The 15,554-nt window shown below is 49.6% G+C and overlaps 1 protein-coding gene across 6 annotated transcripts; it reads right to left on the reverse strand.

Annotated features, from left to right (window-relative positions):
• Positions 1-2,192: 2,192 nt before the first annotated feature.
• Positions 2,193-15,222, reverse strand: Pigv (phosphatidylinositol glycan anchor biosynthesis class V). Of its 6 annotated transcripts, none has more exons than XM_055610956.1 (4): positions 14,430-15,222; positions 11,096-11,209; positions 6,236-7,357; positions 2,193-2,950 (listed from the first exon to the last, which is right to left on the reverse strand). In XM_055610956.1, the coding sequence occupies exons 2-4, from the start codon at positions 11,171-11,173 to the stop codon at positions 2,669-2,671; spliced, it is 1,482 nt and encodes a 493-aa protein (XP_055466931.1). In that variant the 5' UTR covers positions 11,174-11,209; positions 14,430-15,222; the 3' UTR covers positions 2,193-2,668. The 6 variants fall into 6 exon arrangements, with proteins under 6 accessions (XP_055466931.1, XP_055466930.1, XP_055466929.1 ...); XM_055610955.1 differs by lacking the exon at positions 14,430-15,222 and adding an exon at positions 14,269-14,374; XM_055610954.1 differs by lacking the exon at positions 14,430-15,222 and adding an exon at positions 13,999-14,373.
• Positions 15,223-15,554: the final 332 nt, after the last annotated feature.

Consider the following 15,554-nt stretch of genomic DNA (forward strand, 5'->3'; position numbering starts at 1 on the left):
AATAAAGGAACCAACAAGATGGCAATTCTGACTTCCACGCACGTGCTTTGGGATGCTCATGTTAACACACATTAAAAACTGTTGCTTTTAAAAGAATTTACCACTTCCCTGACACATGTTCCTGCGTTCTGGCCGGCAACTCACCACAGACATTGGAGGAGGCGTGGCAAGGTCTTCCTCAGTCCAAAATTGGCATTAATGAACAACTGGTGGAGAATCCATTTAAAATCTCTTAAGCCACCACACTTTACATTTTTAGATCCAGACTTCCGCTCACCCCACCCCAGAGGGACGTTAGAGACCCGTCAAAGCTTCCTCTTTTCCCACCTTCATTAAAGAAAACATCCACCTCTAGGTCCTCAGAATGTCTGGTCTGTATTTTAGCACGGTCTCAGAAGGAAATGACTTTTCTCTGAAGCTGTGACCGCCCAACTCAGCTGTGGCATTCTTAGACTTCGGGTAAACAGGAAGCTTCCTGCCTTGGGCCCTTCATGTTCCTCTCTCAGACTATTAAAGACTGTTAATAGGCCGGTAAAAGGACAGCTGCTGGCCATAAAGTCAGCCCATTCCTTAGAACTTTAGCAACTAGCCCTCAAGGTCAGAGAGAGACCCAGGCCCTTCTCTCTGTGTGCCCTCAGGTGTAGAGTTTCTTGAGTAACAGATCTCTGGAGACAAAACAATGGGCACAGCATCTCTGTGGGGGGTGAGTCTCCTCTCCTGGCAGGGAACAATTGCTTCTGATTATCTCCCAAAAGTAGGCAAAGCGAAGCAGAGACCAAAGGACCCCAGCTCCCCCACACACACACTTTTTTTGGGGGCAGGAGGGAGTCCTAGGATTTACAGCTGCTGAAGAGGCACAGTCTTGCCAGCTGGAGGGACACTAGGGCAGAGGTGATCGTCTTTTGCCAAGAAGGGCACTTGGTGTCTTGGCAGAAGGCGGAGGGCTGCCCCAATCTGTGTGTACATTTTCAGTAGCATTTGACTCTGGACCAAATGCTTGGCTCTGCTACTGCTGTGGTGATGGGTGGGAATGCTCGTTGGCCAGGCTGGCTGGAGGCTCCCACGGAGGGTGCTGGGCCTCGGCCAGGAGCTTCCCTTCAGCTGGCAAGTTGAGCTTTCTGTCACGGTTGGAGGGAGTGTGTCCAAATTCCAACTCTCAGCTTTCCAGAAGCTGCTGCTGCTTGCCATCTGCTTTGAAGGATGCTGCTTATTGGAATTTTTGGCCCAATGGGCGTAAGAAGGGTAACGGTACAGAGCCAAACTTTTACCTGGCTCAAGAAACGCACAAACACTACTCAGCAGGGCCATGATTTCTCATTCAGACAGAGTCTTATTCTGTAGCTGCCCTCAAACTCATCTGCTGCCTCAGCATCCGGAGTGCTGAGATAGGTGGGAGTCACCATGCTCCTCAGGGTCAGTGGTGCCTCTGACTCATGCCTACCAATCACGCTTGAGCCTTCGAGAATGGAAAACCTGTCATCCTGGGTTACCCTCGTCCAGCAGGTGTCATTACTCTCCTTTGACAGCTTCTATTTAGAGCTCTTTCCCAGGGGTGGTGGCAAGGCTGTTTCTAATTGATCAAAGGAAATGGAAGACTTTCCGCTTGGGCCACACTTGAGCCTCCAGGTGTTTAGATTGGGATCTGCTGTTTACCTTAAGGCCTAAAAGACCCAAACCACACCCCAGGGAAAGTGTCTTCCTTAGTTTTAGAGCAGGTGAAGAAGGCTCTGGAAGCATCGTAAGCTCACACAGCTGGAGAGTGAGGGTTAGGATCCAGGGTTCAGATGCTGTGCTCTGATCCAAGTGACATTACTGCAACTAGGGCCTCACATGTTTACCCCTGAGTTCTGGCCCAGCCCCTGGAATACAGAAACAGCCATTCAGCAGAGCCTGCAGCACACACCGCCAGTCCCAGCGCTCAGGGGGCAGAGGCAGGTGGACCTCTGAACTCAAGACCAGCCTGAACTACAAGGGAAGTTTCAATTCCCCTGACCACTGCTCCAAAAAAAAGTAATCCATTGTAAAAACAAGCTTGTAGATTTTCAGCCTGTAGGAATATATATCCATATTACAAAGAAAACTTCAAAAACATCTCACTTAGAGCAGGCCCTCCCTTTCCTCCTGTCACTACATTGTCTCCACCATTGGCGAGAGCTGTGAGCAAAGATTTAATTTAAATTTACACACAGGGATGGGCAGTGGTGGCATACACCTTTAATCCCAGCACTCAGGAGGCAGGGGCAGGTGGTTATCTCAAGTTCAAGGAGTTCAAGGCCAGCCTGGTCTACAGAGTGAGCTCCAGGACAGCCAGGGCTACACAGGGAAACCCTCTCTCAGAAAACAAGCACAAAAACTAACCAACCAAACAAAACCCAAGACTTACACATGGGTCAGTAGTAGGCTTAGGATTGCCTGGTGCTTGCTGACCTGGGAGATCTGAGACAGCTCCACTCAGCAGTGAAAAATTACTTCCCTAAAACTCGGGCCCCTCAGGACAAGAAGGGGCTCCTGTGCAAACAGTCCGCATTCCTAACTGGCCTCCAGAGAGACTGGAGGATACCTAATGGACAGTGCTGTCAGGGATGTGCAGGCAGGACCAGCCAGTATGTCTTGTAGCTTTCAGTCCCTGGGTTAAATCAGCTTCCAGCTTGTCCCTTCAGACTCCAGGTCAAGTCCAAGGCAGGAAGTTGCAATGGAGTAGTAGTCCCAGGAGCCAGTAAGTCAGGAAGTAGACTAGAATGCACTTTGTGACTGGAGAGCAGGTCTTCCAGTTGTATAGGAGTTCCAGGATACAGTTTCTGGGGGCCTTCTGTCCTGGTGGGGAGCTGCCCTCAAGAAGCTTTTGAGGTGCTGTGTCTAGAGATCTCAACAGCGGTTCTTGATTCTGAAGCAAGTGAGCTGAAAACCAGTACAAAATAGGAGTGGAAGAGCCCAAAAATCGAGTGAGAACCTAGAAAAGCAATATTGATTGGAGCATCAGTGATGTGGCTGGATGAATCACGGCCTGACAACTAAAAAAACTCACACTGGAAAACCAAATTCAGTGAAGCTGTAAATCTGCCTAATAAAGATGTGTGCACCACCAGCCGGGCAACCTCCAGTTACCAATAATCAGTCTCGGTATAATCACCACAATAATGGGCCAGCCAATACGAAACATCCTATGTGGTCTGAACTTAGCCCACAATCTCTAAATTTTCACCTGTGTAGGGTGCTGGGAACTGAGGAGACTCCTTCTCATGTGGGATGGGGCAGAGAGAAGCGGCAGGTCTTGTTCAACTTTTTCCATCTCACAGGAGCTCTGGGCCAAGTCTCCACGAGCTCTCACCTACCTTGCAAAGTCTGAGCTGGCCTGGCTCTCACTTCAAAGCTGATGCAGTCAGACACATTCTGTTTTTCCTTTCCTCTAACCACATGGCTCAGAGACCACCACAAATTGTCATTATATGCATTTGAGGGGAGCCCTGGTCAGCATAGGGACAACACTTCCATAAATTCAAAAGCCTTGATCCTGCACTGCCAGTGCCATCCCAAATCCCGGACAAGATGCCTATTGCCTGTGGTCACGGCACCCTAACATGCCAACGTGGGCAGTCTGTGCACTAGGGAAAGGTCGCCAAGGGAACCTGCTTATTCCTACATTCTAGCTGAGCCAAGTCCTCTCACAGCCTTCACACCTTTGCTTGTGTCCATCCCTTCCACCACTAGTGTGAGGTCTGTACTGCTTCTTTGTTTTGGAGACAATTTTATGTAGTGCATATAGTCAGAGTTTTAGAAATATGATTTCTTTAAAAAACATAAAAATGCTGGGTGTGGTGGGGCACACCTTTAATCCCAGCATTCGGAAGGTAGAGACAAGTGAGTTTGAGTTTGTGAGTTTGAGGCCAGCTTGGTCTACAAAGCAAGGTCCAGGGCTACACAGAAACCCTCTCTTGGAAAAAAAAAAAAAAAAAAAGGAAAGAAAGAAGAAGAGAGAGAGAAAGAAAGAAAACCAAAAACCAAACCAAACCCCCAGAAATAGTGTAAGAATATGTTTTCAATTTAATCCCAGTGTGAGGTATGAGCCTGCTTTGCAGCAGCCGACTATGATCTGCCTCATGCTCTGGTGGGGCATGATTTTGCCACCTGTAGATATTTCCTGCAGTTGTGTGATGTTTGGAATTCTGGGGACTTTTCAGAGGGTATATAAATACTAGGACCCCAAGAGGTGGGGTGGGTTGTTGGTTGCTGTTGGTAGTGGTTTGTTAAGTGGTATTGCACAAACAAGAATCAGGAAGAAGAAATTGGATTTCCTAATGGCAAAGATCAAATTTGCCCCAAGGAGCTTGAAGTTCTTAATCGGCAGGGAGCAGTCTTAACTATAATGTGCCCCCTTTCAGACCCCTGACTTTATTCAGGGATCTCTTTCCTTGCCTCTCTCTCCTTTTCTCTCTTATCTAGGGTTACGGGATTAAAAGGGTGGAATAAGAAACCCACAAACATAGCAAATACCGACTACAAGTGCAGGCCGACCCCAAACTCTGTATATAAGGATGGTCTTGAACCGATCTTTTGAGAGTTTCTCCCTTTACTGACTGGCTAAACTGGCTGCCCAGCACATCAGGGGCCTCCTGTCTCTGTCTTCCAGCACTAGGACCACAGAGGAGCACCACCCTGCGCAGCTTTGTATGAGGATGCAACCTCAGCTTGTGCTGGAAGCTCTTCATCAATTTAGCCATTTCTCCACTCCTACATGCCTCTTTTTTTTTTTTTTTCTGAGACAGGTTTCTCTGTGTAGCCCTGTCTGTCCTGGACTCGCTTTGTAGACCAGGCTGGCCTTGAACTCTCAGAGATTCACCTGCCTCTGCCTCCCAGAATGCTGAAATTACAGGTGTGTGCCACCATGCTCCGCTCTACACACTTCTTATATGGGAAGTTGTGTTTGTTTTTTACTCTTCAGAACCATTTAAATATGATGCCTTCCCTCCTTAGTGAGGGAAGTACTTTTCCACATTCAGAATACACACACTGATTGTGTGTGTGGTCAGTTCTCTTCTTCTATCATGTGGTTTCCAGGGACAGAACTCCAGTCAATCAGGCCTGTGCCTGTACCTGCTAAGCTATTTCACTCCTCTACACCCACACCTTTACTTCAGAGCTGGGGATTGAACTCAGGGCTTATCACATACTGGGCAAGTGCTCTACAACTAAGTTATACTCTCAACACAACTGCAGTACTTTATCTCAACTTGTATTTGGTTTCTTGAGCAGGATCTCTGTACGCAGCTCTAGCTGGCTGCGACCTAACCTGAATCCAGGATCATTTCCCTGCCTCTGATTCCCAAGCACTGGAGTTACAAGTATGTATCACCATGCCTAGGTGGATTATATTTTTTTGTTCGAGACAGGGTTTCACTATGTAGCCCCAGCTGGCCTCAAATTCAGACTAGGATTAATTTTTTATTTGTTATTTGCGAGAGGGTTACTCTGTGTAGCACTGGCTGTCAGTCTGTAGACCAGGCTGGCCTCAAACTTAAAGATCAGACTGCGTCTAAGTGGAATTAAAGGCATGTGTAATTTTTTTTTTTTAATTCCTAACAGCAGTACTATAATTTGAAATAAACAAAAAAGGTCTCACAAAGCCCAGGCTGGCTTCAAATTCACTATGAAGTAAAGAATGGCCTTACTTGTTTTTGTTTTTTTGAAGTAGGGTCTCACTACGCAGCCTCCAGTTGCCTGGAACTCACAGAGTTCCCCCTGGCTCCACTTCCTAAGTTCAGGGATTATAGGCAGTTCTCTGCAGTGTTGAGAAAGGACCTGAGGTCTTCATACACTGTAGGCAAGCAGTCTACCAACTGAGCTGCATCCCTAGCCCCTAACTTTGTCTGCCTCATATGTCTGTCTCCGTGTTCATACCATGGCCTCACTAAGGCGCTAATTTTATCTTTCTTGTGTCCCATCAGAGTTCTGACTCAGATTTTGGAACAAAGAAAGCACCAGGCTTGTGCTTGTCTGGCTATTTAGCCTATGAGGGTCTAAAAAATGCTTTGTAGCCTAGGCTGACCTTTAATTTAAGAATGCTCCTTCCTCATCCTCCCAAGTGCTGGGATTCCAGCTGTGCCTGACGACATCTGTCTGTCCTAACAGCTGTTGAATCAACTAGGCATGGGTTGTCGAGTGAGAAAATTATCCGTCTTCCCTTCTCTAAGGTTTCACCTGTATTCACACAGCCATCTCAGGCAGAAACCCACCTCACCTGAACATGCATGCACAGACCTCCGAAGAGCAGCAGCACTGTGGCATGGACCAGGTACACAAACACCTTTGGACTGAGGAAGCCAGGGTGGGGCTTGTCCCTGCTCTCACTCTCCTTGTTTCTTTGCAGCCCAAGTGTAAGGCAGAGCCAAGGGTGGGCGGTCACATATGTCCAGGCTGCCCATACAACTAGTACAGCCACTGGGGTAGCCAGTAGAAAGTTGGGCAACTGCTTGAGTTCATAGTACCGCAGAAGACCAACATTCCAGTAGACATCCTGGATGTAGCTGTAGATTAGAGGAAGATCCCAGGAGCACCATGGGGGCTCATTTTCTCCTGCAATCCTGTAGCCTTTGTCCACAGCTAACTGCACCAAGGGCTCAGGAATGGAGTGGGCTGAGCCTCGAAAACAGAACTGGGCGTAGGCATAATACTGAAAGAGGGCAAAGGGAAGGCTGACCGTGAGCACTGCCAAGCACAGAGAGGCCAGCAGCTTGATGAGCTGTTTCCAGGGGTTCAGCACCCCAAGAGAAGAAAAAAAGTGTCTGCACTGATAATGCAAGAGGAAGCCCACAGCCACCAGCCCATTGGAGCGCACCCCAGTGGCAAGAGCAAAGAGCAGCCCGCTGGCACAGCCCCGGGCCCTCTCCAGCTGCCCCATGGCGCTGAATGTCAGGAAGGCAAACAAAGCTTCCGAGTAACCAGCTGCCAGGAAAACATTGGCAGGGCTGAGGCAGAAGAGCAGCGCTGCATAAAAGGCCTGGTGGGGACAGTGCAAAACCAGACAACCCAAGTCATGAAGTTTGACTGCAGCTAGCACAGAGAACAGGAAGTTGAGAAGTGCTACTGAGACCAGCAGGCAACTGCGCTGGCTCAAGAGGCCCTGCAAGGGTCTCAGCAGCTCAGTCCCCACCAGCAGGGTCAAGGGGAAGCCAGGGAAGAAGGCAAAGCTGTGCTCATAAAGGTAGCCGTGCTCAGCAATAAACAGGAAGTGTTCTGCATCCCATCGAGACAGACCACCCAGAAGACCTTCTACAAGCTGATCCACAGAGCCCGAGGGGGCCAGGCGGGGAGGAGAAAAGGCATCTGCATGGTGATCTGGAATGATGATGTTGAAGAGTGCCTGTGGAATGAAGGAGAACCAGGACGCTGGTAAGTAACTGAAGGAAAAGAATCACCACTTAATACAATGGGAAGGACTGACTTGTTGCTGTGTGTGCGTGTGTGGGGAGCGCCAATGCTAGCCCAGTCTGACGCCAGTGCAGCAGTCAGCCAAGCAGGAGACACCGGATTCTACAAACGAGAAGCCAGATCAGGAGTCCTAGCAACTGGGGATGTAAGCAGGGAGGGTACGCCCAGGTGTGGAGGGAGCAGAGGGAGAGAAGAGGTCTGAGGATGGAGTCCTCCTGGAAAGGAGGGACGGATCCAGCATAGAGAGAAAGTAGGAAGCCAAGCACGGTGGCATGAGTCTTGAATCTCTGAACTCAGGAGCCAGAGGCAGGTAGGTTATCTGTGAGTTCCAGACCAACCTAAGCTACACAGTAAGCTCCAGGCACACATGCAGGAACAGTGAGTGATGAGTGAGGTGTGGAAAGCCCAAGGGAGAACAGTGACTTAGGACTAAGTGAAACCCAGGATTGAGAAACTACTGAACGCTGCTGACAGGCCCAGTAAGATAGGAACTGAAAAGTGACCACAGACTTCACTAACATGGAGGTCACTTTGACCCATGAGCGCTATTTCAGCAGGCCAGACGTGGCGATGCACACATTTACTCCCAGCACTCGGGAGGCAGAGGCAGGCAGATCTTTCTGAGTGCAAGGCCAGCCTGGGCTACAGAGCGAGTCCAGGACGGCCAAGGCTACACAGAGAAACCCTGTCTCAAAAAAACAACAGGGGGCAGGGACTGCCTGTCTAGCTAACAGAAAAGGGAGCCTTATACATATAACGGTTTTGTTTTGCTGTGAAGCTGAAGGGAGAAATGGGGTAGTAGGTATATTGACATAAAGTAAAAAGGACAATCTCACGTGTGGAGGGGGCTCAGAGGCTCAAACCTGAAAGAGATTGGAGAATGACCTTGAATTTGATCCTCCTGCCCCTGCATGTCCCAGTGCTGGTTACAGGTGTGTATCATCATGCCTGGTTAAAGTGGGGAGGGGATTAGAGATAAATACTTTCGTAATACTGAAATAAGCCAGTGATAAGAAACCAGTGACCACAAAGGAGGCAGGAAAGCTGGGCAGGTGTTGGCAGCTCCTGCTGGACAGGTGAGAAGAGAAAGGCTTCGTCCTGCTTTTGGTAGTGAAGCCATATGGACACACTAGGCTCAGAGATGTAGCAATCTAATCTTCCTGAGTTTTAATCCAGGGATTCGGGTTAGTACTTGAAAGCCCTGGGAAAAGGTGTTCCAGATCTGTAAAGAGCCTGGAGAAACAGCCTGGCCCCTAAAAGGCCCTGCTGTTCGTACAGAGGACCTGGGTTTGGTTCTGAGCACCCACATGGCAGCTCACAACTATCTGTAACTCTAGTTCCAAAGATCTGCTGCCCTCCTTTGACACTGTATGCATGTGGTATGCAATCATGCATACAAGTAAAACACTCATAAACATAAGTAAAATAAAAGTTACTTATGAGACTGGACAGAGCCTGGGCATTTGATTTATTTTTGTGTATACGGGTATGTGTGCATGTCACATGTGCCAGGGACAGCTTGTAGGAGTTGGTTCTCTCCTTCCACCACAAGGATCGAAGAGACCAAACTCAGGTTTGGGGGCTGTGGCTACCCACTGAGTCATCCTGCCAGCCCTGGATTCTGAAATTTTAAGTAAATAATAAAACTTTTATATATTTATTTTTTTTGTGCTAGGAAATAAAACCCAGAGCCTCACACATATTAAGCACAAATTCTACAATTGAGCTACATCTCCAACCAGCACTAGAGCTTTTAAAGTCCCCCCAGGTAACAGTGATGTGCAAAAACACTTGAGAACAGGAGGATGAGTGGGCCATGAAAACCCATCAACATTTCCGGGTGGTACTAATGACTTACTTGATCTTGTATTTAAAAAAGGCCAGTTAGTATAGTTAAACACTCGCTTTTCTTTTTTTTTTAAGTGGGTAGCTGCAGGCATGGAGGAGAGCAGATCACTCTATTTACTGAGACTGGACTTTTGTCTCATGAGGAAAACAGAGATAGATGGCGAGACAAGCGAGCTCTGCTACGCATGGGAATGACTACCACAAATGGAACACAGACTCAGCTTCATCAGAGAGGAAGCTGAAAGCCAGAGAAACACGGTGGGTTCCATGGATTACAAAGGCAGAGAGAGTGAGAGAAATCAGATCTGAGAGAACAGGAGTGAGCTACAGAGACAGGAGACAGTGGCCAAAGCATGAAGCACATAACAGATTGTGCGGCAGGAGTGGGCTATGGAGTACAGCTACGGGAGTGAAGACAGGATCCCTGAAAGGAAGGAGGACGATGGCGCGAGGGAGCAGGGCACTGAGTGTGTCATCTTCCTAGTACTGAAACCGCAGACAGCAACAGAAGTAGTGCCAGAAAGAGTGCCAGTGAGCCAGGAGTCAGAACCTTCAAAGAATAACTGTCACTGACAGCAACAATGCAGGGTGGCTAGGGATATAATCTGATAGCGTGAGCTTTAGGGCTGGAAGGGCTGAGCAAAGAGAGAGAATGAAATCCAATTTATCGTTGTATGTCTTTCTGCCTCATTAGGTTGTCAACTACTTGAGGGAAAACATGACCTTTTGCTCACAATTTAGCACAGTTTTGGGAATAGGTACTTGCTATAATTTTGGTGGCTGAACTTGAGGGATTTGAGGAAATATACTGTTTCTAAGATCACACTGAACGAGAAGCCAGCTGTCCTGGCTCCCTATCCCAGATGCTGACTTGCTGCACTGCTCCTTTGGTTCTGCCAGGAACTCAGCTGATGCTGGGTCAGAGCCATCACTGAGTCAGGCTCCCCAGCCTAGCAACCAGAGCTCAGCTCACTTAATGCTCATTCTCTTTTGGCCAGTTTCTTTAACAGGCCACTCCAGTGAAGAGAGAGAGGATGGGGGTGACAATCACAGATACTAGCACTGGCCACCAAATTAAAGACACCCTAATCCCCAAAGCCAGCAAAACCTGAAGCGCTTCATTAATTACGGGATGAAAGATTCAGAGCTAGAAGCTCAGAAGGGGTTAAAAATAGGGAGGAAAGAAAAGGTTTCCACAAAGGACGCAGCTAGGAGCCCAGATACAGTGGTACAGATACCCGAGGCACGCAGATCATGGTGTTAATTCAGCAGTTCTGGGGTGTTGACCTATGTTAATTCACAATCACAAACTCAGGGCCTACCAAGTACAGAGCACTATGCTAGGCACCAAATAATTCATGTATGTGTGATTTTGGTTAACGTATGCATCAAGGCAGCCTCAGGGAAGAGGGTGGCAAAAGGGAAAACATTTAGAGAACTGAGTGGCTGAGCCAGCAAAGAGGAGAGGGGAGTCTCAGAACTCTGGAAGGCCTCCTCTCTCCCACTCAAGTAGCACAGAACTCGGACTCCAAGTAAGGGAACCCTGAACAATACTTTGAGGAGCCCACACACCTTAAAGTATCTCTGTTGGTGAGACCACCTGATCACTAAGGCTGTTAGGAAAACCTCTAGCTTCCTGTGACACACAATCAATACCACTGTTAAGGCTCTTGCCCACTTTTCAGCTGCCAGGACTAAGTCTGAAAGGGTCCAATCACATGCTGAGGCACACCAGGAAGTGGAGCAATGAGGACCACTTATTCTTCATCCCTAACTCAGTCACATAGCAACAGCATGTCCAGGGAATGGATTGAAGACTGACCTGTAGCGTCAGGGTCAGGATTCGGCAGCTTACTGCAAATCTCAGCACCTCTTTCTGGGATGGGTCCAGTGGCCACATCCTCTCTCACCGGCAGGACTGAGCTTCCTCAGGCTTCTAAACTCCAACACCCAAGGAAGAAAATGTCACACACGGGCCAGAAGCAAATCAATAACATTTTCTCCACAGGAGCCACCCCCCTCAGCATTACTAAGCAAACATAACCACCTGACTTCCCAGAGGAAAGCCTATCTTGAAGGCAGGGAGACCACTAGCTGTCACTATGAAGCACTGTATTCTAGTCAGATAAGTTCTATAGAGATAAGCATGAAGCTGGAAAGCTAAGCTCACAGAACTTTTAAAAGCCTGCTGAACGCTTTTATGTCAAAGACCATGGTTCAAGTCCTTACTCTGTCACTTGCAAGCTCAGTCCTTTATATATCTAAAACAGGGTAACTATTCTCTACGCCCAATCTCACAAATTTGTCATCATGGTAAAATGGACTAAACTACAAAGTATTACACAAATCAATGTTGTGGCTGCTATTATTTGGCATGTACCCTTTCCCTCTTGCCCAGAATAATAAAATAATTCCCAAACCAGAGTCCCCAAAGTGGGGCACAGAACCACACTAGAAGCCTGTAATAACTACACATGCCAGCTTAGCTCTCTGATGTGTGTTCAGCTGGTATGTTAAATTAAGTGGAGAAGGAAAAGAAAACCACTGCTCAGCAGGACTTCAGCCAGCTCCCATTGCTAAAGCAAACTTAGAGGGAAGACAGTCTACCGCTAGGGATGGAGTCAACGGCTATTTCCCGTCCTGAGCCTCTCCGAGGCAGTGGCAGCAACACACAAAAAAAAACCCAAAGCCATTCTGAGGCACAGAATGCATTTCGTTTTTTTGGGTTTTTTTGTTACAATTTAGAATCATTCATGGCTCTTCTGTGTTTAAGCAAAAAGAGCCAGAAGGTCCCTTTCTTCTTTCAGGTGGCTTTTAAGCTTCACTTTTTGTTTTCTTTCCTTCGTTCATTCGTTTGTTTCTTCAGACAGGGTTTCTCTGTGTAACCTTGGCTGTCCTGGACTTGCTCTATAGACTGGGCTGGCCTCAAACTCACAGTGATCCACCTGCCTCTGCCTCCCTGAGCACTGGGATCAAGGGCATGTGCCACCACGCCTGGCTGCTTTCTGTTATTTTCTAATCCTGTTAGACTGCCCTATGTTCTCACTGCCTGTTACCCTGACAATTTTATACTGCTATCCATTACTTATGAGGGCAGAGGCTTTGCATCCTTACTTGTAGTCCCAGGACCTAGCATGTAAACGGCCAAGGACAGGATACAGCATGTCCAGTTCTCTGACTCCAGATCTAAAATCACTGGTCCAAGTACTGCTCCCATCACATTTCATGTTGAAAAGCAAGACGGGGGCTGGAGAGATGGCTCAGAAGTTAAGAGTACTGGCTGCTCTTCTAAAGATCCTGAGTTCAATTCCCAGCAACCATATGATGGCTCCTAACCATCTATAACAAGATCTGGTGCCCTCTTCTGGCCTGCAGCCAGAACACTGTATACATAGTAAATAAAAAAGGAAACTTATGTAAATTAAAAAAAAAAAAAAAAAAAGAAAAGCAAGACGGCCCAGCAGGTAAAGGCACATGCCACTACGGTGACCCACAAGACTGAAGAAGACACTCCCACAAGTGGTCTGTCCTCTGTCCTCCTGTAGCCACACACATATACACAAACATAAGCATACAAAATAATAACTAAAAAGGAAAAAAAGCAAATGACAAAGACGCAGAAACCATGGAGAAAATGAAATTCTCCACCAAGGGTACAAGACTGGCTGACAGCGACAGTACCCCTCCCGTGGCACAAGGGGGCACTTGCTGCTTGCTTCATCACGAGGAGATGTGGGGAAAAAAAGAGGGCCATTCTCCCCTCCCAACTCCACATGGGTTTCCTCACGAAAACTCAGTTAAAAGTTAAGCCGCTGAACCCCAGGAAAGCAGTGTTTTCTGACTATACACGCTATCTTCAATACCGGATTCGCTGAACGCAAATAAGTCACAGGAAAACGCACAGCCAACTCCTCCTCTGCCCTATGATGATTTTTTTTTCTTTTTCTTTTCTTTCACTGGCCTACCCGCACGTACAAGGGAGGCAGGAAAGGAAAAGTACTGAACCCACCTCTGCAGCTTGACTGGACTCTCTCTCCCCCCTTCAAACTCCGGCCTCAGTGGCCACAGAAGATGCAAGCCACACTCAATTTAGTTAAGCCAAGTAAAATCAAGACAGTCAACTATCATCTCTCTAGCCATCTGCCAACTTCCCTTTGAAAGAAGACCCTCGTCAAATTAGACTCTTAACTGGCAGGATGCTTAGAATCAACTAGTTTCGTTCTTTAATTTTCCCGTGAGATAGGCTCCAGAGATCTCATTAGACACTAGTAAGAGAGTATAATTACCATCGCCATTTTATGGATGTGAAAACTGAGGCTCACTGGAGCCAAGCGATACGCCCACCACTTAAAGCGCCTCATGCACAGCTTTCTAAGACTTTACGCCCAAAGTCATGAGCGCGTTTTGCCAGAAACACAAAGGGTATGTACTCCCTTTCCAGCCAGGGCAACCCAGGTCTCCCAGGCCTAGCCCGTGCTTCCTCCAGGGATAGCGCATGTTGCGGCGGGAAGCCTGTGGTGATGGGCCCTATCTGGGAAAGCCTGTTGAGCTGGAGTCCTGGACCCTGTGGGGCAGGCTAGCATCCTCGATGGGGTGATGCGCTCTGCCCCAGAGGCCTCGCGGAGCGAGCGGCCTCCTGCTGCTGGGCCCCGCGGTGCCGGGAGCCTGGTCCAGCCTGCTCTTTTCGGACACAGTTCCTACCCGTGACGGGATATTGACCCTCACCCCAAGGGAGCCACGGCCCAAGGCTTCGTCCCGAGGGAACCGCGGGGCCGGGCCAGGCAACAGGGCCGGAAGCAGACGAGGGCCGGAGGCCGCAAAGGAAGAGGCGGCGCCGGAGGCCGCTATGGCGGAGGGGCGGGGCTCCTCGCTTCGCTAACAGCCTCCGCCTAATTTCTCTCGGCCTCCGTTTGACAGCTTCCCTCCCCGGAGAACTCCGGAGCTCCAGAGCTGGCGCCGGGGCCTCCGCGGAGACCACCCCCGCGGAGCTCTAACCTCAGCGCCTCCATCCGGGTCCCCGAGCGCCCCGCGCCTGCGCGCTGGCTCCACCGACGGCGGCCCCGCCCCGCTCCTGCCCGGACTCGGAGCGCCCCGCCTCCCTCCTCGGCGGCCATGTTGACCCCGGCTAGGGCGGGGGCCGGCACTGTGCGTCGCACCTTCCCGGCGTGGTGACACCTGAGGAGTTTGCCTCTCGCTCGCCGTCAGTTTGTGCGCGGGCGCCGCGGCGCCCGGTCGGGCCTCTCGCCCCCAGGCCCGTCCCGCCAGCGGCCTCTGGCGTCCCGGGGTGGCTCGGGGCTCGACCGGGGACTGCCCCAGGCCTGTTCACTTGCAGCCAGAGCCGCGCGCTGCTCTCCTGTCCCGCCACAGCAGCCCCGCACAGGGCCTGGCACACAATAGACGCTCTGGATAGGCAAAAAGAAAGCCTTCTCGGGGTTTCTGTGGCAGGCAGCGGCCCCCTGCGCCTGGGTGCGAAGAAAGCGGGACATCCCCCCGACTTTCCCCTCCTCTGGCCCTGGAGGACTCTGCCCTGATTCGGTTCTCAGCCCCACCTCAGGTGACTTAGAGGACGAGGAAGGAAACCTCAGAGAACACCCCCGAGGACGACTCCTCCCTCCCTCGGGCAGTTTGTGTCGTAGGAACTGGCGCCAAAAAAAGAAAAGAAAAGAAAAAAAAAAAAAAAAAGGAAGCTAATTCAACAAAACCGTCTGTTGGGGAGGAGCGGCCAGTTGGTACCCCTGTAACGGAAACTGTTAGAACAACTTTGCACCCTCCGCAGAGGAAACAGATAATAAATCCTTCTCCGTTGGTGGATTTCTTGTTTCTCAGGATTCCGAAGCCGCCTGTGGTTTCAGTTATCTGTCCTCTCAACGGAGCTTGGGTCTGGGTTAACCTCTGGCCACAGCCCTGTCCGAGGGAGGGGTTTATCTTCGGCAGCATCCACCACTGTGGGTGGGAACAAAGAGCTGGGCGCTATCTCTCCAAGCAGAGGAAGCTAGCCCACCTCAGTTGAGTGGGGGGCCGGGAGCTCTAGCCTTCGGCCTTCGCAGGCCCCGGTGACTTAGACTGCGCCCTGGGTGTTTGTGTGTGAGGTGGCTAACTGGTGAGGCACGTTTTAGGGGCTGGTAAAGAGAGAGAGTTTACAAAGTCATTCTTCAGGTTTTTCAGCGCGGAGACAACGCATTTGTTGGCAGCCCCGTGAGTGAAATGGCAGTTCCTCTGTGGGCGCTCTTGTGACCAGGGCCCAAGGTTGTGACTTGACCGTCTAGGGCCTCCGCAGGGCT

Source organism: Psammomys obesus, unplaced genomic scaffold (genome assembly GCF_907164565.1).
Source record: "Psammomys obesus unplaced genomic scaffold, mPsaObe1.curated_primary_1811, whole genome shotgun sequence".
Taxonomy (NCBI): domain Eukaryota; kingdom Metazoa; phylum Chordata; class Mammalia; order Rodentia; family Muridae; genus Psammomys; species Psammomys obesus.

Excerpts from the sequence above, each read along its gene's own strand:
- Pigv (XM_055610956.1), bottom strand. The coding sequence starts at position 11,173 with ATGTGGCCACTGGACCCATCCCAGAAAGAGGTGCTGAGATTTGCAGTA. Across the intron at positions 7,358-11,095 it reads TCCTGACCCTGACGCTACAG|GCACTCTTCAACATCATCAT; the intron begins GTCAGTCTTCAA and ends TTCATTCCACAG. Across the intron at positions 2,951-6,235 it reads GTCTGTGCATGCATGTTCAG|GTTCTCACTCGATTTTTGGG; the intron begins GTGAGGTGGGTT and ends TTGCTTTTCTAG.